The sequence below is a fragment of the Astatotilapia calliptera genome, chromosome 18, assembly GCF_964374335.1.
Source record: "Astatotilapia calliptera chromosome 18, fAstCal68.1, whole genome shotgun sequence".
Taxonomy (NCBI): Eukaryota; Metazoa; Chordata; class Actinopteri; order Cichliformes; family Cichlidae; genus Astatotilapia; species Astatotilapia calliptera.
This window is the reverse complement of record NC_137439.1, coordinates 21,174,024-21,197,453: the sequence shown is the minus strand read 5'-3', so window position 1 is coordinate 21,197,453 and position 23,430 is coordinate 21,174,024. Positions and strand designations below refer to the sequence as shown.

At 39.1% G+C, this 23,430-nt stretch overlaps 1 protein-coding gene across 2 annotated transcripts; it reads right to left on the bottom strand.

The window, feature by feature from the left end:
- Positions 1 to 565: 565 nt before the first annotated feature.
- On the bottom strand, positions 566 to 21,949 carry LOC113011128 (uncharacterized). Of its 2 annotated transcripts, XM_026150523.2 has the most exons (41): positions 21,723 to 21,948; positions 21,511 to 21,563; positions 21,314 to 21,388; positions 20,575 to 20,798; positions 20,396 to 20,477; positions 19,740 to 20,137; positions 18,641 to 19,193; positions 18,314 to 18,510; positions 17,835 to 18,224; positions 17,143 to 17,435; positions 15,730 to 15,995; positions 15,558 to 15,617; positions 15,098 to 15,235; positions 14,729 to 14,985; positions 14,540 to 14,624; positions 14,316 to 14,384; positions 13,982 to 14,116; positions 13,613 to 13,869; positions 13,436 to 13,520; positions 13,108 to 13,338; positions 11,425 to 11,562; positions 10,898 to 11,154; positions 10,721 to 10,805; positions 10,393 to 10,623; positions 8,712 to 8,849; positions 8,184 to 8,440; positions 8,007 to 8,091; positions 7,679 to 7,909; positions 5,995 to 6,132; positions 5,467 to 5,723; positions 5,291 to 5,375; positions 4,961 to 5,191; positions 4,696 to 4,833; positions 4,139 to 4,395; positions 3,891 to 3,975; positions 3,217 to 3,801; positions 2,671 to 2,879; positions 2,434 to 2,590; positions 2,016 to 2,356; positions 1,246 to 1,375; positions 566 to 1,116 (listed from the first exon to the last, which is right to left on the bottom strand). In XM_026150523.2, exons 1-41 carry the CDS (start codon positions 21,797 to 21,799, stop codon positions 974 to 976), a joined length of 8,103 nt encoding a protein of 2,700 aa, XP_026006308.2. In that variant the 5' UTR covers positions 21,800 to 21,948; the 3' UTR covers positions 566 to 973. The 2 variants fall into 2 exon arrangements, with proteins under 2 accessions (XP_026006308.2, XP_080149440.1); XM_080293314.1 differs by lacking the exons at positions 4,961 to 5,191; positions 5,291 to 5,375; positions 5,467 to 5,723; positions 5,995 to 6,132 and having other exon boundaries at positions 21,723 to 21,949.
- Positions 21,950 to 23,430: the final 1,481 nt, after the last annotated feature.

Sequence of the window (23,430 nt, the reverse complement as noted above, 5' to 3'; positions counted from 1 at the left end):
ACAGGTACCAAAAGTACGAGGACTTAAATACATAGTAATGATATTAAAGAGGATCCACCTGAAAACACATCAACTAATTAAAAAAATCTAAAGGATCTAAAAGTAGGTTCTACTCTTGTTAAAACAGCAGTTTGAAAGTATATATAATGTCTCAAATACATTTTTGTAGTATGAAATAATTGTGCCATAACTTTTTGAAACTGTTAAATAGTAGCCAATAGGCATAGCTTCACTTACCATCACAGAGAAACCTTAAGAAAAGAAAAATGCACAGAACAAATACATCCATGGCTCTATGTGGTGTTGTAACACTTGAGAGTAAGGATTCCACATAAACATGCCCTCATACAGATACAGACGAGCTTTTCAAGCAAGAGCAATCCTATTGTTTGCTAGAAAAAAAACAATTACCTTCCTTATCCGTATCATGTTACAGGTTTTGTGTTATTTGTTTTTCCTTTGTTTGGGTTGGTGTTCCTGCTGTACTGCAGGTGGTTAATGGGTTGTACCTTAAAAATGTACACGTAAACTTGGGACCAAATGGCTGCACACAAAGAAACACAAATGTCCTTACAGTCCACTTTTATTAGAGTAGTAAGTTCATCAGAAACCTTCAACAATGCAGGAAGCCAAAAACACCTTATGAAATGTGATCATTCACCACATACTTTTTAAATTTTTTATATTATCCAATGAGAATAATAGCTCAATTTACATGTAGAGTACAATGATTATATCAAATATATGTAGAAATAATAAGAAAAAGATAGGTATCTAAACATTCATGAAAAAATAGATATGCTGATATTCAGAAAACATAGCCCTAAAAAGCTAGGTAAAGACAACACTTGCTGGCTAACGAAGAAAAGCCAAAATCATTACACTCATCTGTTCTTTTTTATCCATATGGAGTTTTATGTAACTGATAGAGATTAAACTCATCCACATTCAAAGACAGTGTTTCATCTGGCATTCACACTCTCCAGCTCTCTCCAAACTCTTTAGTGCTTCTGGCTATGGTACCATCTGGCTTCATCCTGTCATTTTTTCTCTGAGCATCAAAGTTTCCACACAGGCCTCCCACCTTCCTTTTATAAATGTGTGGTAGAGTAATCTCTGCAGAATAAATATGAGCGTTTAATACATTGTATGAATATGGGAAACGATAAATTATTTATTAGCTTAAAGTGGAATGACACATTAAATAAATTACATCATCTGCTTTTGATATTGTACACTGGCTACCTGCTGAATGGTGTCCATTAAATGCCACTGACAAGCCAAAATCAGTTTGTAGGTAGATATGAGAGGAACGCTTCCAGATCTTTAGACCACCAGTCACTGAGACGGGCATTTCCGTAGGTTTTCCATCCACCTGAAGAGGAAAAAAAATCTCTCAGTGCAATTTAAGATAACTGAAGTATATGTAGATGTCAATTCTGCTGTTCATTCCTGTATGATTATGTTTGTTGTATGAAGAGAAACATACATTTTTGTTGTGGAAAGCTTGAGTATTAGCTGAAGTCTTTCCTATATTATCAAATATGTACAAGTTATTGAGATTCTATTAGCTTTCAGTGCGTAATAGCTAATGTTAGCATGCTAGTGTGATACAATCACAAGCAAAGTACATTATAACGCTTACAGTCTTATACTTGCTTAGTTTTAGTTCCGTACCCTTGCAAATTGAGATTCATAGGATTATATTACTCGCACACAGACACAATAACATCTAGGCACCGGATAAACATGGAATATTGCCATTACTGTTTTTTACACATTGTCTCTCTTCCTCTGTCTTATACCTACAAATGTTAAAGTGAAAAGAAATGCGCTATCACACAGCATAATTTAGCACATATAACATCCTCTCCCTCGCTACAGTTGTAACACCTTGAAGAGAAATGGGAAGAGGAGCTAGTTATTTCCCAGACTGATTTTACAAATGTCTGTGTGTAGGTAGCATCACACTGTGCCACAGTAAAATGCTAAGAAGTTAATGTGTTAATACATACGATCAGTTTCCGATTCTTCTTGAACTCCACAGTGTGATTGTACACTCTGATCTTAAGCTCTTGTAATCTGTGGTGCTCGTCATGTTCTTTGCTGTCATCGTCATCATCATCACCTTCCCTGCTCTTCTGCTCTTCTTCACTGCTGCTGTCATTTTCATGCTGACTATCACCGCCCTGATCTAAGACGGGCGTGTTGATGCTTTCAATGTAGATGTCTGGAAGGTTGTTTGGCAAGTTGCTGGTCCTCACCAGCACGTAAGAGTGTTCACCCTCAAAGTCATGCTTCATTTTATCAAATGTTTTATATTCAGGGTCCTTCTTGATCGTACACTCATCGAAGTCTGTCGGGAACAAGAAGAGCAGTTAAATAAATAGGAACAAAAGCATAGTTTAGGTACATTGCAGGCATGTAGACTACCTGTAGACTGGCAGTAATAATTGCCCTTTTCATTTTGAAGGCAGACAGCATTTCCATCACATTCATCTTCATCATCACAGTCAATCTTTCCTATTCCGTCATCCTTCTCACATTCACATTTCTGACTGCAGTGATCTGTGTACCACTGTTCATTGAACTGAAAAGACACAGACAGTCAACATACCACATGACCACAAGCTCATTTTCAAAATTGTCCATATTGTCAATTTGTCTTACTTGGTGTTTGGTGCCATTCTTGTCCACACAGCCACATTGTTCCAGAGGCACACAAATCTTCATTTTCATGACAAAGCCATCATCGCACACACATCCAGGAACACAAACCTCATTGTCACTACAATGTGGTGGGCCATTCAAGAAAAAACAGGTTGGACTACATGCAGGGACACAAGTGGTATAGTGACTATACCGTGGGCAAATTGGTGCTGGGGAAGGAAAGATGTATAGAGTTGGAGAACAGATATATCCTCAGTTATAAACTTCAAATGACAGAAAAACAAAATAAAAAAAAGTTTTTGTTATATATTGAAAATGTATTTGTTAATCCCAAAAAGTTGATTCTGTTCATCTGGATGTATAATTTTCATTGGGAGCAACACTGGATGATTGAGCATGCATCAAGACATGTGCTTGTTATTGTCTTAAGCTTAGAACTGACATACATGCACAAACATAACATGACAGCTACTGTATACATTTTAGGAAACCCAATTCAATGTTTCAATTTGTTTTTATAACTATAGACACGCAAAAAGAACTTACTTGGTACCGTCAGGGTTGTTTGTTGCGGTCTTGCTGTTGTTGTAGATTGCGGTTTATTTGTTGTGGGCTGGGGTCCAACTGTGGTTGATGGTTGTGGCCCAGCTGTTGTTTCCGGCTTTCGTTGGGTTGTGGTTGATGGTTGTGGCCCAGCTGTTGTTTCCGGCTTTAGTTGAGTTGTGGTTGATGGTTGTGGCCCAGCTGTTGTTTCCGGCTTTAGTTGAGTTGTGGTTGATGGTTGTGGCCCAGTTGTTGTTTCCGGCTTTAGTTGAGTTGTGGTTGATGGTTGTGGCCCAGCTGTTGTTTCCGGCTTTAGTTGAGTTGTGGTTGATGGTTGTGGCCCAGCTGTTGTTTCCGGCTTTAGTTGAGTTGTGGTTGATGGTTGTGGCCCAGCTGTTGTTTCCGGCTTTAGTTGAGTTGTGGTTGATGGTTGTGGCCCAGCTGTTGTTTCCGGCTTTAGTTGAGTTGTGGTTGATGGTTGTGGCCCAGCTGTTGTTTCCGGCTTTAGTTGAGTTGTGGTTGATGGTTGTGGCCCAGCTGTTGTTTCCGGCTTTGACTGAGTTGTAGTTGTTGTTGGATTGACCAGTTCTGTAACAATATTTCACAGTCCGGTCTGTCATTTAGATTGTCAGATAGTGTTTGGACTGCACAAAATATAGTTAGGACATTAGGATTACCTGCACAGCGCCCATGATAAAGTGACACATCATCTACTGCCACATCAGACTGAGTATTCGAACCTCTTCGTCCTTCAAATATAATCTAAAAGTAAAGCGGTTACTGTTACATGGCACTATACTTGTGATGGTATACAGAGTGATTAGGTTACACTTAAATTAAAAGTATTGGACTGTTATTTATTTGCAGTGCAGTTTTCCAACATCAGATAGGTCTAATAAAGAAATGTCTCTGATAGGTAACACACCTGGAAAGTGTCTGTTGCTGTAATGTCCACCTGAGCCAGGTGCCACATATTTCCTTGGTCATTCTGCTTCCTCCAAACCTGATTGGCTATTCTGTTTTGGAGCAGGTAAACATGGAGGCCCATTGTATCTGCTGAGCCGTACATATGGTACCAGAACTGCAGACACTGAGGTCCAGAGTCAGAGCACTCAGAGCTGATGAAACGCGCTGTGTCTCCATATGATGCACTGTTGGCGTCAATGTAAAGATAGTGGCCACCTGAATAGGGACATACATTTTTAGACAATAATATTGAGAATGATTCAGTAAATTACACATGTTCAAGTCATTTACATGGTTAAAACTGCTTGTTAAATTTCTTTGCATCGACATTTTTAACATTAAACTGAAAAAAAGGGAAAAAAGAAAACTATAATAAAACAAAAATAAAGAAATAACTAACGATCAAATGGTTTTAACAATGCAACTATGGTTAATATTAAACAGAAAATTTGTGTGTGGTTTACTTATTTTTTTTCCTGGAAAAATAACTGTTTCTGGCTTGTGAAAGCTAATTACCTCCTGTGGTGTGATCTGAAGATGGTCCAGTATTGATCGTAGGAGTGGAGCCACTCTGTCTTGTCCAATCAAAAGCATCAGTTATCATCTGATTCCACTGACATAAATCTTGCTCAAAATCACAGTGCATCTGGCATGCTGTTAAAAAAGAGAAAGAAATATGATTACATCATTGATACAGTAATTTTAGATATTACGTAATGGATTTGTAAACCAGAATAAACTAGAATGGGAAAAAAGAGCTGCTGTAAAATTATTACTATACCTGGCTGCAGAGGTGGCCGGCTATCTGGAGCTTCAGTAACATTGTTCTTATTAATTAGGTTGGTTGTTTCCTCCACTACGGGAGGGACAGTGATATTTATTATCGGTGGTTGGAAGGTAGCAGTGAGCATAGGAGGCTGTGGAGCTGCAGTGGTTTGGACAGGGACTCTTGGGGGCGCTGTGGTATTAAGATCAGGTCTAGCTGATTGTGTTGTAATTCCACCTACCAGATCTGCAACAGTATAAAAATGTTATTAAGTGTCTGCATAGAAAGTTGGAAACAGCTTTTCAAACCTGGTAAAGTATATTTTGTTTTTTATATGCTTCTTACCTGAGCAGCGGCCGTGATAAAGCTTCAAATCATCTATGGCCACATCTGACTCATCATTGGATCCTCTGCGCCCCTCAATAATGATCTAAATGATAAAATTAAATTGAATGATACATTTGCAGGATAATTTTTATAACTAGAAAGCAGGCCACACTCCATGGTTTGAAATAGGTCACCTGAAAAGGTGTGGTTGGTTCAATGTCCACTTGAGCCAGGTGCCACATATTTCCTTGGTCATTCTGCTTCCTCCAAACCTGATTGGCTATTCTGTTTTGGAGCAGGTAAACATGGAGGCCCATTGTATCTGCTGAGCCATACATATGGTACCAGAACTGCAGACACTGAGGTCCAGAGTCAGAGCACTCAGAGCTGATGAGACGAGCTGTGTCTCCATACGATGCACTGTTGGCTTCAATGTAAAGATAGTGGCCACCTGAACGGGGACATACAATCAGTAAGTTAAAGATATGCTTTTAGGCAATAACACTGAGAATAAATAAGTACAGAAGTTAATTTACAAGCCATTTGCACTTGTTGCTAAAACTGCCTCATAAAGTTTTTCATACTGAATGGAAAAAACAAAAAACAAAAAAAAACAAATCACCAAACTGGCTTTAATGGTGTTACTGTTTTATTCGGGAAGTTTAACACTATATAACCTCAGTATATTAACTTTATTTTCCCTATGTCAGAAAGCTAATTACCTCCTGTGGTGTGATCTGTAGAAGGTCCTGTATTGATAGTAGGAGTGGAGCCACTGTTTCTTGTCCAATCAAAAGCATCTGTGATCAACTGATTCCACTGACATAAATCTTGCTCAAAATTACAGTGGAATTGGCACACTGTTCAAAAAAGAAAAATATGATTATATAAGGCATAGAATAATTCTAGACATAAAATATCCATCCATCCATTCTCTTCCTCTTATCCTTATCAGGGGTGGGGAACTGGAGCCTAACTGAGCTTCCATTGGGTGAGACGCAGGGTACACACTGGACAGGTCACCATTATATTGCAGGGCTAATACAGACAGACAACCATTTGCACTCACATTCACACCTATAGGAAATTTACAATCAACAATTAACCTAACCCCACTAACTGCATGTCTTTGGGCTGTAGAAAGAAGCCACAGTACCCCGAGAGAACCCACACAAACATGGGGAGAACATGCAAACTGCACACAGAAAGGCGTGTTGGAGTAAAACTCATGACTTTTATGTAGTGAGTCAACGGTGCTAACCACCACCCCACACTGCTGCACAAATAATGGATGTGTAAACCAGAGGTGGGACCAAGTCATTGTTTTGCAAGTCTCAAGTAAGTCTCAAGTCTTTATCCTCAAGTCACAAGTCAAGTCTCAAGTAATGTCAGGCAAGTCAGAGTCAAGTCTCAAGTCACTGGTTTAAAAGTCAGAGTAAAGTCACAAGTCTGAAACTTTGAATTTCAAGTCCTTTCGAGTCTTTCAAAAAAAATAAATAAATAAAAGAATGTTGCAGTTATATGCTAAATGTAAATATTAGACCATGTGATTTTTAAATCTCTGTTTTTCTCAACACATGACAAAATAGTGAACTTAGAAAATATACACAAATTGTGAAATTGCACCTCTATAAAATGCAGCTCAATTAAACCTAGCTCCAAGAATAATTTTCACAGACTGTTCTGAGATAAGCTGCATGTTATTCTTGGATGCGCTTGTAGGACCGGCTTTAAAATAGCATGACAAAAATATCATACACATTAAAGCTAGTTGACATCACAAAGTTAGATGAAGTCAGCTATCTCATCGCAGCAAAAGAGAAGCACCACCTACCGTTCTTTATGCAACTTCAACTGTCGGACAAAGTTGGAAGTTGTTCCATCTCTGTCCGTGATTCTCTTCTTGCATATTTTGCATATTACATTTCGTTTTTTTTGTTGACTACTTCATAGTTTATGTACCTGAAAAAAATAACTCCTTGCAGCATTTTTGAGCGTTTTTTTTTTCTTCTTAAAAAACTCTGGTTAATTTGATTGACTGTGCTACAGCTCACGCACACATACGTACGGAGTGTGGTTGGAATAAATGAATGAATTAATTGAATTAAAGGTGCACACTTTCTATATAATATGTGTGTTAAATTTTAGATTTGGGGTGAAATATCAAGTCTTTTCAAGTAAACCGGTTCAAGTCCAATTCAAGTCCCAGGTCACTGGTGTAAAAGTCCAAGTCAAGTCACAAGTCTTAGAACATTTTTTCAAGTCAAGTCTAAAGTCATAAAATTAATGACTCAAGTCTGACTGGAGTCCAAGTCATGTGACTCGAGTCCACACCTCTGGTGTAAACTATTATCTGTTAGAGTATAAATGGGACATTGAAGTGTTACTGTGAAATTATTACTATACCTGGCTGCAGAGGTGGCCGGCTATCTGGAGCTTCAGTAACATTGTTCTTATTAATTAAGTTGGTTGTTTCCTCCACTACGGGAGGGGCAGTGATATTTATTATCGCTGGTTGGAAGGTAGCAGTGAGCATAGGAGGCTGTGGAGCTGCAGTGGTTTGGACAGGGACTCTTGGGGGCGCTGTGGTATTAAGATCAGGTCTTGCTGATTGTGTTGTAATTCCACCTACCAGATCTGCAACAGTTTAACGGTGTTATTAAGTGTCTGCATAGAAAGTGAGAAACACCTTTCCAAACCAATAATGGTATGTTATGATATATAAACCTTTTACCTAAGCAGCGGCCGTGATAAAGCTTCAAATCATCTATGGCCACATCTGACTCATCATTGGATCCTCTGCGCCCCTCAATAATGATCTAAATGATAAAATTAAATTGAATGATACATTTGCAGGATAATTTTTTATAACCAGAAAGCAGGCCACACTCCATGGTTTGAAATAGGTCACCTGAAAAGGTGTGGTTGGTTCAATGTCCACTTGAGCCAGGTGCCACATATTTCCTTGGTCATTCTGCTTCCTCCAAACCTGATTGGCTATTCTGTTTTGGAGCAGGTAAACATGGAGGCCCATTGTATCTGCTGAGCCATACATATGGTACCAGAACTGCAGACACTGAGGTCCAGAGTCAGAGCACTCAGAGCTGATGAGACGAGCTGTGTCTCCATACGATGCACTGTTGGCTTCAATGTAAAGATAGTGGCCACCTGAACGGGGACATACAATCAGTAAGTTAAAGATATGCTTTTAGGCAATAACACTGAGAATAAATAAGTACAGAAGTTAATTTACAAGCCATTTGCACTTGTTGCTAAAACTGCCTCATAAAGTTTTTCATACTGAATGGAAAAAACAAAAAACAAAAAAAAACAAATCACCAAACTGGCTTTAATGGTGTTACTGTTTTATTCGGGAAGTTTAACACTATATAACCTCAGTATATTAACTTTATTTTCCCTATGTCAGAAAGCTAATTACCTCCTGTGGTGTGATCTGTAGAAGGTCCTGTATTGATAGTAGGAGTGGAGCCACTGTTTCTTGTCCAATCAAAAGCATCTGTGATCAACTGATTCCACTGACATAAATCTTGCTCAAAATTACAGTGGAATTGGCACACTGTTCAAAAAAGAAAAATATGATTATATAAGGCATAGAATAATTCTAGACATAAAATATCCATCCATCCATTCTCTTCCTCTTATCCTTATCAGGGGTGGGGAACTGGAGCCTAACTGAGCTTCCATTGGGTGAGACGCAGGGTACACACTGGACAGGTCACCATTATATTGCAGGGCTAATACAGACAGACAACCATTTGCACTCACATTCACACCTATAGGAAATTTACAATCAACAATTAACCTAACCCCACTAACTGCATGTCTTTGGGCTGTAGAAAGAAGCCACAGTACCCCGAGAGAACCCACACAAACATGGGGAGAACATGCAAACTGCACACAGAAAGGCGTGTTGGAGTAAAACTCATGACTTTTATGTAGTGAGTCAACGGTGCTAACCACCACCCCACACTGCTGCACAAATAATGGATGTTTAAACCAGAGGTGGGACCAAGTCATTGTTTTGCAAGTCTCAAGTAAGTCTCAAGTCTTTATCCTCAAGTCACAAGTCAAGTCTCAAGTAATGTCAGGCAAGTCAGAGTCAAGTCTCAAGTCACTGGTTTAAAAGTCAGAGTAAAGTCACAAGTCTGAAACTTTGAATTTCAAGTCCTTTCGAGTCTTTCAAAAAAATAAAATAAAAGAATGTTGCAGTTATATGCTAAATGTAAATATTAGACCATGTGATTTTTAAATCTCTGTTTTTCTCAACACATGACAAAATAGTGAACTTAGAAAATATACACAAATTGTGAAATTGCACCTCTATAAAATGCAGCTCAATTAAACCTAGCTCCAAGAATAATTTTCACAGACTGTTCTGAGATAAGCTGCATGTTATTCTTGGATGCGCTTGTAGGACCGGCTTTAAAATAGCATGACAAAAATATCATACACATTAAAGCTAGTTGACATCACAAAGTTAGATGAAGTCAGCTATCTCATCGCAGCAAAAGAGAAGCACCACCTACCGTTCTTTATGCAACTTCAACTGTCGGACAAAGTTGGAAGTTGTTCCATCTCTGTCCGTGATTCTCTTCTTGCATATTTTGCATATTACATTTCATTTTTTTTTGTTGACTACTTCATAGTTTATGTACCTGAAAAAAATAACTCCTTGCAGCATTTTTGAGCGTTTTTTTTTTCTTCTTAAAAAACTCTGGTTAATTTGATTGACTGTGCTACAGCTCACGCACACATACGTACGGAGTGTGGTTGGAATAAATGAATGAATTAATTGAATTAAAGGTGCACACTTTCTATATAATATGTGTGTTAAATTTTAGATTTGGGGTGAAATATCAAGTCTTTTCAAGTAAACCGGTTCAAGTCCAATTCAAGTCCCAGGTCACTGGTGTAAAAGTCCAAGTCAAGTCACAAGTCTTAGAACATTTTTTCAAGTCAAGTCTAAAGTCATAAAATTAATGACTCAAGTCTGACTGGAGTCCAAGTCATGTGACTCGAGTCCACACCTCTGGTGTAAACTATTATCTGTTAGAGTATAAATGGGACATTGAAGTGTTACTGTGAAATTATTACTATACCTGGCTGCAGAGGTGGCCGGCTATCTGGAGCTTCAGTAACATTGTTCTTATTAATTAAGTTGGTTGTTTCCTCCACTACGGGAGGGGCAGTGATATTTATTATCGCTGGTTGGAAGGTAGCAGTGAGCATAGGAGGCTGTGGAGCTGCAGTGGTTTGGACAGGGACTCTTGGGGGCGCTGTGGTATTAAGATCAGGTCTTGCTGATTGTGTTGTAATTCCACCTACCAGATCTGCAACAGTTTAACGGTGTTATTAAGTGTCTGCATAGAAAGTGAGAAACACCTTTCCAAACCAATAATGGTATGTTATGATATATAAACCTTTTACCTAAGCAGCGGCCGTGATAAAGCTTCAAATCATCTATGGCCACATCTGACTCATCATTGGATCCTCTGCGCCCCTCAATAATGATCTAAATGATAAAATTAAATTGAATGATACATTTGCAGGATAATTTTTTATAACCAGAAAGCAGGCCACACTCCATGGTTTGAAATAGGTCACCTGAAAAGGTGTGGTTGGTTCAATGTCCACTTGAGCCAGGTGCCACATATTTCCTTGGTCATTCTGCTTCCTCCAAACCTGATTGGCTATTCTGTTTTGGAGCAGGTAAACATGGAGGCCCATTGTATCTGCTGAGCCATACATATGGTACCAGAACTGCAGACACTGAGGTCCAGAGTCAGAGCACTCAGAGCTGATGAGACGAGCTGTGTCTCCATACGATGCACTGTTGGCTTCAATGTAAAGATAGTGGCCACCTGAATGGGGACATACAATCAGTAAGTTAAAGATATGCTTTTAGGCAATAACACTGAGAATAAATAAGTATAGAAGTTAATTTACAAGCCATTTGCACTTGTTGCTAAAACTGCCTCATAAAGTTTTTCATACTGAATGGAAAAAACAAAAACCAAAAAAGACAAATCACCAAACTGGCTTTAATGGTGTTACTGTTTTATTTGGGAAGTTTAACACTATATAACCTCAGTATATTAACTTTATTTTCCCTATGTCAGAAAGCTAATTACCTCCTGTGGTGTGATCTGTAGAAGGTCCTGTATTGATAGTAGGAGTGGAGCCACTGTTTCTTGTCCAATCAAAAGCATCTGTGATCAACTGATTCCACTGACATAAATCTTGCTCAAAATTACAGTGGAATTGGCACACTGTTCAAAAAAGAAAAATATGATTATATAAGGCATAGAATAATTCTAGACATAAAATATCCATCCATCCATTCTCTTCCTCTTATCCTTATCAGGGGTGGGGAACTGGAGCCTAACTGAGCTTCCATTGGGTGAGAAGCAGGGTACACACTGGACAGGTCACCATTATATTGCAGGGCTAATACAGACAGACAACCATTTGCACTCACATTCACACCTATAGGAAATTTACAATCAACAATTAACCTAACCCCACTAACTGCATGTCTTTGGGCTGTAGAAAGAAGCCACAGTACCCCGAGAGAACCCACACAAACATGGGGAGAACATGCAAACTGCACACAGAAAGGCGTGTTGGAGTAAAACTCATGACTTTTATGTAGTGAGTCAACGGTGCTAACCACCACCCCACACTGCTGCACAAATAATGGATGTGTAAACCAGAGGTGGGACCAAGTCATTGTTTTGCAAGTCTCAAGTAAGTCTCAAGTCTTTATCCTCAAGTCACAAGTCAAGTCTCAAGTAATGTCAGGCAAGTCAGAGTCAAGTCTCAAGTCACTGGTTTAAAAGTCAGAGTAATGTCACAAGTCTGAAACTTTGAATTTCAAGTCCTTTCGAGTCTTTCAAAAAAATAAATAAATAAAAGCATGTTGCAGTTATATGCTAAATGTAAATATTAGACCATGTGATTTTTAAATCTCTGTTTTTCTCAACACATGACAAAATAGTGAACTTAGAAAATATACACAAATTGTGAAATTGCACCTCTATAAAATGCAGCTCAATTAAACTTAGCTCCAAGAATAATTTTCACAGACTGTTCTGAGATAAGCTGCATGTTATTCTTGGATGCGCTTGTAGGACCGGCTTTAAAATAGCATGACAAAAATATCATACACATTAAAGCTAGTTGACATCACAAAGTTAGATGAAGTCAGCTATCTCATCGCAGCAAAAGAGAAGCACCACCTACCGTTCTTTATGCAACTTCAACTGTCGGACAAAGTTGGAAGTTGTTCCATCTCTGTCCGTGATTCTCTTCTTGCATATTTTGCATATTACATTTCGTTTTTTTTGTTGACTACTTCATAGTTTATGTACCTGAAAAAAATAACTCCTTGCAGCATTTTTGAGCGTTTTTTTTTTCTTCTTAAAAAACTCTGGTTAATTTGATTGACTGTGCTACAGCTCACGCACACATACGTACGGAGTGTGGTTGGAATAAATGAATGAATTAATTGAATTAAAGGTGCACACTTTCTATATAATATGTGTGTTAAATTTTAGATTTGGGGTGAAATATCAAGTCTTTTCAAGTAAACCGGTTCAAGTCCAATTCAAGTCCCAGGTCACTGGTGTAAAAGTCCAAGTCAAGTCACAAGTCTTAGAACATTTTTTCAAGTCAAGTCTAAAGTCATAAAATTAATGACTCAAGTCTGACTGGAGTCCAAGTCATGTGACTCGAGTCCACACCTCTGGTGTAAACTATTATCTGTTAGAGTATAAATGGGACATTGAAGTGTTACTGTGAAATTATTACTATACCTGGCTGCAGAGGTGGCCGGCTATCTGGAGCTTCAGTAACATTGTTCTTATTAATTAAGTTGGTTGTTTCCTCCACTACGGGAGGGGCAGTGATATTTATTATCGCTGGTTGGAAGGTAGCAGTGAGCATAGGAGGCTGTGGAGCTGCAGTGGTTTGGACAGGGACTCTTGGGGGCGCTGTGGTATTAAGATCAGGTCTTGCTGATTGTGTTGTAATTCCACCTACCAGATCTGCAACAGTTTAACGGTGTTATTAAGTGTCTGCATAGAAAGTGAGAAACACCTTTCCAAACCAATAATGGTATGTTATGATATATAAACCTTTTACCTAAGCAGCGGCCGTGATAAAGCTTCAAATCATCTATGGCCACATCTGACTCATCATTGGATCCTCTGCGCCCCTCAATAATGATCTAAATGATAAAATTAAATTGAATGATATGTTTGCAGGATAATTTTTTATAACCAGAAAGCAGGCCACACTCCATGGTTTGAAATAGGTCACCTGAAAAGGTGTGGTTGGTTCAATGTCCACTTGAGCCAGGTGCCACATATTTCCTTGGTCATTCTGCTTCCTCCAAACCTGATTGGCTATTCTGTTTTGGAGCAGGTAAACATGGAGGCCCATTGTATCTGCTGAGCCATACATATGGTACCAGAACTGCAGACACTGAGGTCCAGAGTCAGAGCACTCAGAGCTGATGAGACGAGCTGTGTCTCCATACGATGCACTGTTGGCTTCAATGTAAAGATAGTGGCCATCTAGAAAAGGTGATTGAAAACATTAAAGATATAATAATATAAGGAATAAGTCCACCTTTAGATGTATTATGGTTTTATTAACTGTCAGTGTAAATTTTACATCAAATCTTACCACCAGTGTGGTCAGCAGAGGGGCCCGTCATTAAAGTGGGGGTAGAACCTCTTTGCCAGGTCCAGTCAAAAGCATCCGTAATCGTCTGGTCCCAGCTACAAAGGTTGCTATCAAAGTTACAGTCAAGATTGCAGACTAAAGGGAAACATTTGGAGAAAAAAAATAGCATGAGTCATGAGATACTTGCTAAACTTCCTAAAAGTGAACCCTAGTTACCATTAGAATCTGCACACTCAGTACATGAACAAGATGTAAATGTTAATTTTTAACTTAACATAAGGTTTTATGATGCAGAAACACATGACTTGTAAAATATAACTTCCTGTGTATTTACTTTGGTGTAAGGGGAGCATTTCTGTAGTTGTAGAAGGCTTAGTTCCACTTCCCAGGGCTGGAAAGCTACCTAAATAAAAACAACACTGACTTTTGGTAAACTCTGTCACATCAGTTATGCTAAAGAAGTTTATATCTTAAATGATTTACTTTCCAAACTGTTTACAACAGTATTGCATAGTTCCATATTTATTAAGCACCTACAGTTTGCTTTGCCTTTGTTACCTGAACATGAGCCAAAATGGACAGATATGTCATCTATGGCCACATCTGACTGATAATTAGAGCCTCGAATTCCTTCTATTATAATCTGAAAGGCATAAGAAGAAAATAGAATTCTAAATTAGGATATCAAGTCTTGATTTCCAGCAAGCCCTTCATACATTTCTTATGTTCATGTATTGTCAAACTCACTTGGAATGGACCAGACACTTTGACATCAGCTCTTCCCAGATGCCATTCAGGTCCCTGGTTGTCCATCATGGACCAGAGCTTTGTTGTTTTACTGTCTTTCAGCAGGTAGATATTAAGAGCCATGGCTGTGGCTGAACCATACATATGGTACCAGAAATACAGGCAGAGTGGTCCGTTAAAATTACACGCCGAGCTCATCAAACGGGCAGAGTCTCCATGAGTTACACTGTCTCCCTCAAGGTACATGTAGAAACCAGCTATGGAAAAGTTGAATAGTACACATTAAGTATAAACAATGTTATGAAACCAACCAAAATAGACCCCAACCTCTAAAAAGGAAAAACAACAGAAGTAACAGACTGGTTTTACCTCCAGTGGTGTGGTCTTGGTTTGGACCTGTTAAATTTGTTGGTGTGGGTCCAGAGTGTTTTGTCCAATCAAAAGTGTCCTGCAAAAGCTGCTCCCACCCACACAGATCTTTTTCAAAATTGCAGTTCAAGGGACAAACTATAGAAAGCAAAATGTAAATAATGGATGAAAGAAACAAACAATGGAAATGCTGATTTATGAGTTAATAATAATTTCTGAGATACAGTGCTTTTAAACTTTGAAAAAACTTTAATATCCCATCTAATGTGTCGAAGGTTATACCTCAGGTCAGCAAAAGAACTAAAATATATTTACACTTCTATTAAATATTGGCACATATAAAGCAAGCAAGGTTATTAGCTAAGCTAATATTTGTTTTGAAATGATTATTTGTAAACTGTATCACGTCACTTATTTAAACTAGTCCTCGATAAACTTTCTAAACTGTGAATGCTCTTACAAGTTTGATCTGGTGTTGGAGAAGCAGTTGTTGGAGGAGCTGTTGAGGTAGAAAGGCCTTCTGAAATTGGATGAAAACACACACAGTTAACACAACCTATCTAGACATCCTACTGTATATTTACTTGTATGATAATAACAGTGTCATCCTCATATTTGATGCAAATACCCACCACAGGCTGTGCCAGTCTGCCAATTTGGAAGTTCAACTCCTGAAACCTGGCATGCTGTTGCATAGGACTTCAGAGATTCACAGAGTGTGTGTTGGTCGCCGCTCGTAGCACAGTAGTCATACACACAACTATTGAGGTAAATGCTTGGGTGAATGTGTTCATGACAGGGCATGAAAACACTGCCAAACAGCACTGAACACTCATTGTAGGCTGTATCCCTCTCATCCTTGTCACAGAGTCTTGGATTGTTTGGACGAGCTAAACATCTGAGAAAATTTAGACAAACAGAGATTAGTTACTTCTAGATTATACTGTACATGGACGTAACTTTGTGCTGAACATTGAGGGGGTCAAGACCTCTATCTAAATAAATAAATAAATCTGGGTAAACTCCCAGATGATTAAACATGCAACTATCTTGCTGGTAATAACCGAAATGGATAAAGAAAATCAACAGCCTATCTATGCAAGATAATTCATAATTTTATTGGGGGGGGGGGGGGGGGGGGTGTAATATTAGCTGGGTCTGATTATTGGGAGGGGGGTCATAACCCCCCTAGAAATTACGCCCCTGATACTGTATAAAACATGTTGATGTAATTTTAAATAAATTACGATGCATAAAGAAAAATATATGCTAGTGTGTGAGTTTAGTACATTGGCTAGCCAAGGCGCCAGGTTGTATTCACTCAAAAAGACAACTTTTCACCCTTAATATGCATGATGCGACCATTCTGAGTAAAAAGAAGCTGAAAGATATAAAATCAAAGGTTTATTTATTCAAATACTCAATCTTCAAGGAAAACGTGCTTTGTATAAACTGAATATATACAAATCAAGTAAATTTAATTTGACCAGATTCATTTCAACATTTTACATGGAACACTTACATAATACATAATTTAATTAAAGTCAGCAGTTTTTGAAGAAATATGTGCTCCCTGCAGTTGTCTGACAAGCTGAGCAGATTTTTAGATGTTGGCTTGAAATAAAATACCTCCCTCTGTTGTGCCTGAACTGCAAATCCTGCATGTATGTCTATTTCATGATTTGCCGTGATAGCAGGTTGGGTTATTACGTTGTGAATGTAATGTAATAACCCCCACCCCGCCACAAAGACACTCAGAACCTGCTTAGATTACTAACATACAACAACAATGCTGGCATGCTCAGGCTCAGCAGGTGATGTTCACTGATTTTACTAAACATGCTATGTTGCTTAATAGTATGAAAGAAAAAGCACAATTCAGGCTCATTGGAGAGTAAACACTGCCACTCTGCTGGCGCTAAAAAATGCAGTCATTTTACTAGCTTTTGTTTTTTTCAATACTATGCTGGTATATTTAGGTACAGAAGTGCCATACTGGTACCCAAATGTTTGCTGTTACTGTGTACAGTATTAAAATAACTCACTCAGAGTTGTTTGGCACCCTCCAGCTGTCACCAAACTCAAACGTTTCTGACACGTTTTGGCCTCCTGGAGTTACAAAGTCATCGTCCTGGTATCCAGAATAAGTGCCACACAGACCACACAGTTCATATTTGTAGTGCTCATCCACCTGCAGAAACAGTCTGTTCTCTCCATCTATGTGCATTTTGAGGCCAAAAGTTGTCTCCAAGATGATATGATTATTCTTCACATACACCCATACTGAGCCATATGTCCCGCTGGTGGAATATGGCAGTTGGACTTGCTTATAACTGACCTAAAGAAAGGACAGTCTTTTAATAATTGAACTTATTTTGCATGTTGTTTTACATAAAGTAGAGATAATATTTTCTTGAAATAGTTAGTTAGGTTAGTGCTACCAGTGACCTACTAACTAACTAAAGTATAGCCCTTTAGCTTGCTTAAGTTCCAGGTTGTAAACAGCTGACTTCCTCTAACGATCTGACACAACAGTAACTGACCTCTAAAAACGTGTGAAAGTCATCTGCCACTGTCATTAATGAATTACAGGAGATAATGCAGAACAAAAGAAGTCCTTGTGCAGTAAAATGTAAGCTGTAACTAATCCCAGATCACTGTTCTTGAAAACAGCCCTGTTGAATTTAAAGGTGAAGAAATGTTTTCAATGGTGTTAAAGAGAGAATTGCTTTCTTACATAGACCTCTCCGCTTTGATTCAAGATGAGATACAGATCCTCGACTTGGAGAGCCACGGCTTGAAGCTTGGATCTGGTGAAGTTCTGAAGGGGGGGGTGGGTGTTGTGTCCAGATACTGTGAACTGGACTGAGCTTCCTCCACCACATGTGGTGGTCAATATGTAACTGCATCCCCCTTGAAAGTCATATGCCAGACCGTCAAAGGTGATGTAGTGTGGATCACCGTACACACTGCAGGTGGTGGGTTTGAAAAGGAAGCAGCCTTTGACCCCATCTTTAACCTTACAAACTTCATTGTCTGCACATTGCATTTGAGTGCACTGCATATTGTTATTACCCATACACTGACACTGTTGCACACAATCTCCTTCCACCAGTATTTCTCCTTTCTGCAGGCAGAACAGAGTTATGTGAATAAATTACTGTGAAATTGAATATGTGAATAAGAAATTGTGTTGTGTTCATTTACCTCACTTACCTCATAGTGTTTTCCATTATACCAGCACCCGCAGTCTTCTGCTGGGACACACTTTTCCCCACTGAGTTTGAAGCCAGAATCACACTCACATCTTGCCTCACAGCTTCCACAGGAGCCAGCTATATCCAGACTGGAGCACACCTCGGGACAGCCATCAGCACACGAGTTATAGTGGCTGTTCTCACCGCACTGAATGGCTGAGGGGATCCGAGAAAAAGACAGGAAAAAGTGCATGACCTTTACTGTTATCAGTTATTATTTGCCACTGTGCGCTCTATTTTGAAAAGGAGGAAGAAAACAAAAGCAGGATTTAATAACGCAACATACGGCAGATTGTGGAGTTCCTCAACATGGGTACTGCAATGCCAGCTTTATTGCAGATATCAATATAGACCCGTAGCGTCTCACATAGCACGGCTTGGTCACCATGAGTAGAACACATGGCAAACACGCAGCCTCTGATATAGCTGTCTGCCCCTACAACTGATAAGCAGTCAGCAAAGGGACCAGTAGTAGAGAATAAGCCTCCACAGTACAGCTCGCTGGCATACTGTGTCTCCTCCAGTGGGTCACACTGAGGGAATAGAATGGTTTCACAGGAAGAGGCAGTTTTCCCAGTCTGCCAGCTTTCAGCCAAAGCTGTTGCGTTTTGTGAATCGAGGTTCCTAAAGTCATCTTCTTTGAGGTGGTTAAAGTTGCCACACATGCCACAGACTTTATCAGAATAGGTTGATGGGAGGGTGACGTGGACCACACCAGTGCTGTCAAATGAGACTGTAAGACCAAAAGTGGTTGCCAGCACAATAGTGGTAGGGGTGCTCCTGATGTTGACAGTGTCGCTGTTAAGGCTTAGTGGAAGCTTTCTCCAGATCCCATTAATCTGAAAAACAGTGTTAGTTTAGCCTTTTTTACCAGTTGCCATACACAATATGGACTTATTGCATTTGAAAGTTTATATAAAAGAAGGCACTTAGAAGATAGCTGTGCTCATAAAGGCCAATATGACCCATTAGTCCTTTGCCAGTGGCAATAAAATCTGCCCTTTATGCAATTATGGGAATCGCTGGATTTGGTGCTTTACTTGGCTCAGTGGTCATTACTTCATAATGGCGAGGCAAAAGGAAGTGCAGTTGTATGAACAGTAGTTATGGATTATGAAGTTTACAGAGCAGTATAAAACAGAAAATGTGAATACATAATACTATATTTTTATTAGGAAAATAGCTGTTACCAAACAGATATTCGTTCAGTAGTTGACAGTGGCTTTGTTTACAAAATATTGACTTCCTTAGTAATGTAAAATACTCAAATTGTCTTCATATGTATGTGTCAGAAATGTACTCTTCAGTGTTTGTAAATGTTAAAGGCTGGTATAATTAGTAATTAACTGTGCCCTAAATGTCTTCCATACATATAAGTAACTCACCACAACCCGGTCTGTTTGGCTTTTCAGCAGAGACACCCTGTAAATCCTCATGTTAATATTGATCTTCTGGACCTCTGGCAGAGATGTGTTATCATGCTGCTCATTGACCACTTCCACAGCGAACATGGGCAGGGTTTCAGTGGGTGAGCAGGTCTTAGCCAGAACATAAGTGCAGGCGGTCGTAAAGCGGAACAATACTCCATCAAAAGTGCTGCCGTCTGCGGGACTGTGTATAGTGCACATCCCAAAGGTAGAAGTCCCATTGGGGCCTCTTCTTTGAGGACCACAGAGTTGGCCTTCAGGGCAGTGAGAGGGAAAGCAGGAGAGCTGGCCAGCAGAACAGAGGCAGCGGGTGGTCTCATCTGTCCATATCTCTGCATTCGATTCACACTGTAGTCCTGTTGGGGTGACCATATTAACAGCTTATCGACACCTATGTAGGATTAATAACATTAAAAAACTGTATTCAGTTTTAATATTGTAGTTCAGAATATTTTCTAAAACATCCTCATCAAAAAATGTCTTTGTGACAATTCTTATGACACGTCTTCTGTTTTTATGTACCGCACAAAGGTTATTATGAATACAGTTCAATCTTTTAATTGATTTGTGGCACTAGAGCTGTTGTTGAGAAGTTTAATTTGGTAAATACTTACCACAGGAGCCTTTTCTTACACCTATCTGTTTAAATGTGATCTCTTTCTCCATGGACAATCCTTGAACCACTTCAAACACAACCTAATATATAAAAAAGGTAATTTATTTAAGGACATGCTATAGAATATTTATATTATGACAGTACAGTTCTAATGTGTGCTGCTATGTTTTATTTTACCCGAGTCCTGGACTCAGTGATGTTCAGGGGCACAAACGCTTGCCTCCATGCATTCTGAGGGAGAGCAGGAGAGGTCCAGATTTCTACTGAACCAACGCTGTTTTTTAGCAAGACACGAAGTTCAGACCCATTAGCTGCAACTGGGACAAGGTACCAGAACTCTAGACAAGCCTGGCCCTCAATCCCTAGTGGACCACTCTCTGAAACATTCACTGCAAAATCCCCTGGAGGAGAAAAAGACAAAAAAGAAAACTTAATACGCTACATATTTTAAATGCTGATATGTGCTGATAATATATATTTAACAGAAACAGCTCTTCATCTTTGTTCTTGTAATTAAACAAGTACTGCCTTGTACTGAACATCTGCTGTGAAATAGCTGTAGCTGTAGAAGCTGTCTGTTTGTGTTGCTGTAGCTACTAAATTTGAATCTCATGTGTAGGCTCTCTGTTTGAGTGCTCCCAGGAAAACACCAGGTTGTAAAAGAATATAGCCTATTTCAGATCAATTTGTGATAATGTGGTGAGACACGAATACAATCGCAGCCTGTGTGTAGATTAAAACAGAACTGTGGATGGATGTTCCCGATATTTCGCCAAAGGTTGGGACAAAATTAAAGGTTAATTAATTCATTCAACTTATCTCTCAGAGCCAGAGTGAACCCAGAACTGTAAATTGGCTTGATGACTTCAAAAAGCAGTTCAGGCTACTGTTTTCTATTAAATATAATTGTCTTCACCTGCTCCTTTTTCACTCGCCAGCCACTCACAGTTCAGATTGGCATGTCTGTCATCAAAACACTGTATAACGTATTCTAAAGGAAACAAAAAATGAAATACGTCATTATGTACAACATGTTTGATTTGAGTTCTTATCTAAAGCAGGTCAGGTAATTATGAAATTCTTAAAGGTCTTAATAACTGTGCTACATCGTACCTGAATGTGCCCTCCACTCCGGTAAAGTAACTGATAGGAAGTCATTTTCAGCTCTGAAATAGGAAATCAATGACCAATAACCAATGTAACAAAATAAAGGACTGAGTTAAAAACTTGACTAAAAACTTCCTTTGTTTTAATTTAAATAAACTAAACTAAAATATTATTAATCACAGATAAACTAAAAAAATTTAAATGATCTTGAAACCTACCTGCATTGAGTCCCTGTCTGAGTTAGAAAGAGAACAGCCACTGTGACCACCAAATCTGTACGTATGCCTCCAAGCATAGCTGATCCTTTAATAGCAACCTCTCGGCTGCTCTCCTGTTGCTAAAACTCTTTTTCTCTTTGATGAGTTGAAGAATGAATGATGAGCAGTAACTGCTGTTAAGCCTTTTGGTGGAAGCAAAGCTTAAGCGACTGTTTGAATGCGAGCGCAAGCCTGTACTTTATGTCTTGTTCTCAGAATAGAGCTTTGGGTTTAGGTATTTATCCCTTTTATTTGACCACCTGACCAGGTAACCTCAGCCGTGGGAGGAAAAAGAGGACAGCAGGGCATTAAGGCATGAAAGGGGTTGGACTAGCATAAAAATGTTGTAAAGGTGACGACAACCCTACCGCTATTTTGGTAAACAGTGCTAAGTGAGGTCAAGGTTTAGTGTTGCTATGCCATAAAAGGTTCTAGAGCAAGGTAAGTGCACATAGACACACACTTACAAAAACATAAATGAGCCCATAAACTTAAAAAAGAAACAATTAGTTTTAGAAATAACTCTTTAGATAGTGCTGATACATAGTATAGTTTATAAGTGTATTAGAAAACATTGAGGTGATGTGGAAGAATACAATAAATTTAATAAAGCACAGCTTGTATAATAAGCTATTATGTAATTGGACCCAGATAAGCAACATAGCAGAACAAAGTTTCAAAAATGCAACCAAGTAGGACAGGAACCCCGAGTCTAGATGCTGGTTAAGTTGGAGATACAGCTGGAGACACTGATGAGGTTCTCTGAGGGATTAGGTGGAGATGGGGAGAAGGTGGGTCACACAAATGAGAGTCTGAAAAGTGGAATAACAGAATAGCACTGAGATTTAAAACACAGGGAAAAGAGTCAGATTCGCTCTCAGAAGGCACACAAGAAAATTATTGGATCAGCGTGATTGAGAGAAGTTTGAATTGAGTGACTTGAGCCTTTCTCAGCTGTCACAGGCCTGGATTCACCCTGGAACTGTGGCCAGTCCATTACAGAGCTAACACAGAGAGACAATTAGCTACACTCTGCCACATCCACATCTAAAATCTAGATTTGTGTTGTCACACCTCCACTGTTTTGTCTGTTTAAATAGAACTATAGAACTTTATACGTTCATTCCCTCCCCAGATCTGAACGGTAATCACACACAGGTACAAAACAAAACAACTGCACTGAGACGCACTGGAAGAGATCTACTCACCTCTTCAGATTTAAAAGGAACTCTAGAGTAGAGATGGACCGGATCGGTCCGATACTGACGTAAATTACTGGATTGGATATCGGAGAGAAATAAAAAATGTAATCTGATCCATTAAAGATAAAAAAAGCACCTCACAAAACTTGCAACATGGTGTAACTCGGCTCATAACCGTAGCACCTTGGAGCAGTGTGCTCACGTGATAGAGCGGCTGTGTGTAGTTGTAATGCTGGTTTTGTTGCAAGGCTACATCTCTGAGAAAGTTTTCCCCAGAGAAGTAAAGCAAGTGTGTAAGTTTATCTCTGAATGTTTGTAAAGCATTCCCACGTTAAGCTTAACAACCGATATATGGAGCGACTGCCTCTTCTTGCTGCTACTTCAATCGTGAAACTGATCAATGATCAGCTGATCTGCTTTTCTGTCGCGAGTCGTCTCTCTTGTTTGTTTTTGGCCCACTTCCCGCC

Excerpts from the sequence above, each read along its gene's own strand:
- LOC113011128 (XM_026150523.2), bottom strand. The coding sequence starts at position 21,799 with ATGCTTGGAGGCATACGTACAGATTTGGTGGTCACAGTGGCTGTTCTC. Across the intron at positions 17,436-17,834 it reads ATCAAAGCGGAGAGGTCTAT|GTCAGTTATAAGCAAGTCCA; the intron begins GTAAGAAAGCAA and ends TCCTTTCTTTAG. Across the intron at positions 2,357-2,433 it reads TTATTACTGCCAGTCTACAG|ACTTCGATGAGTGTACGATC; the intron begins GTAGTCTACATG and ends TGTTCCCGACAG.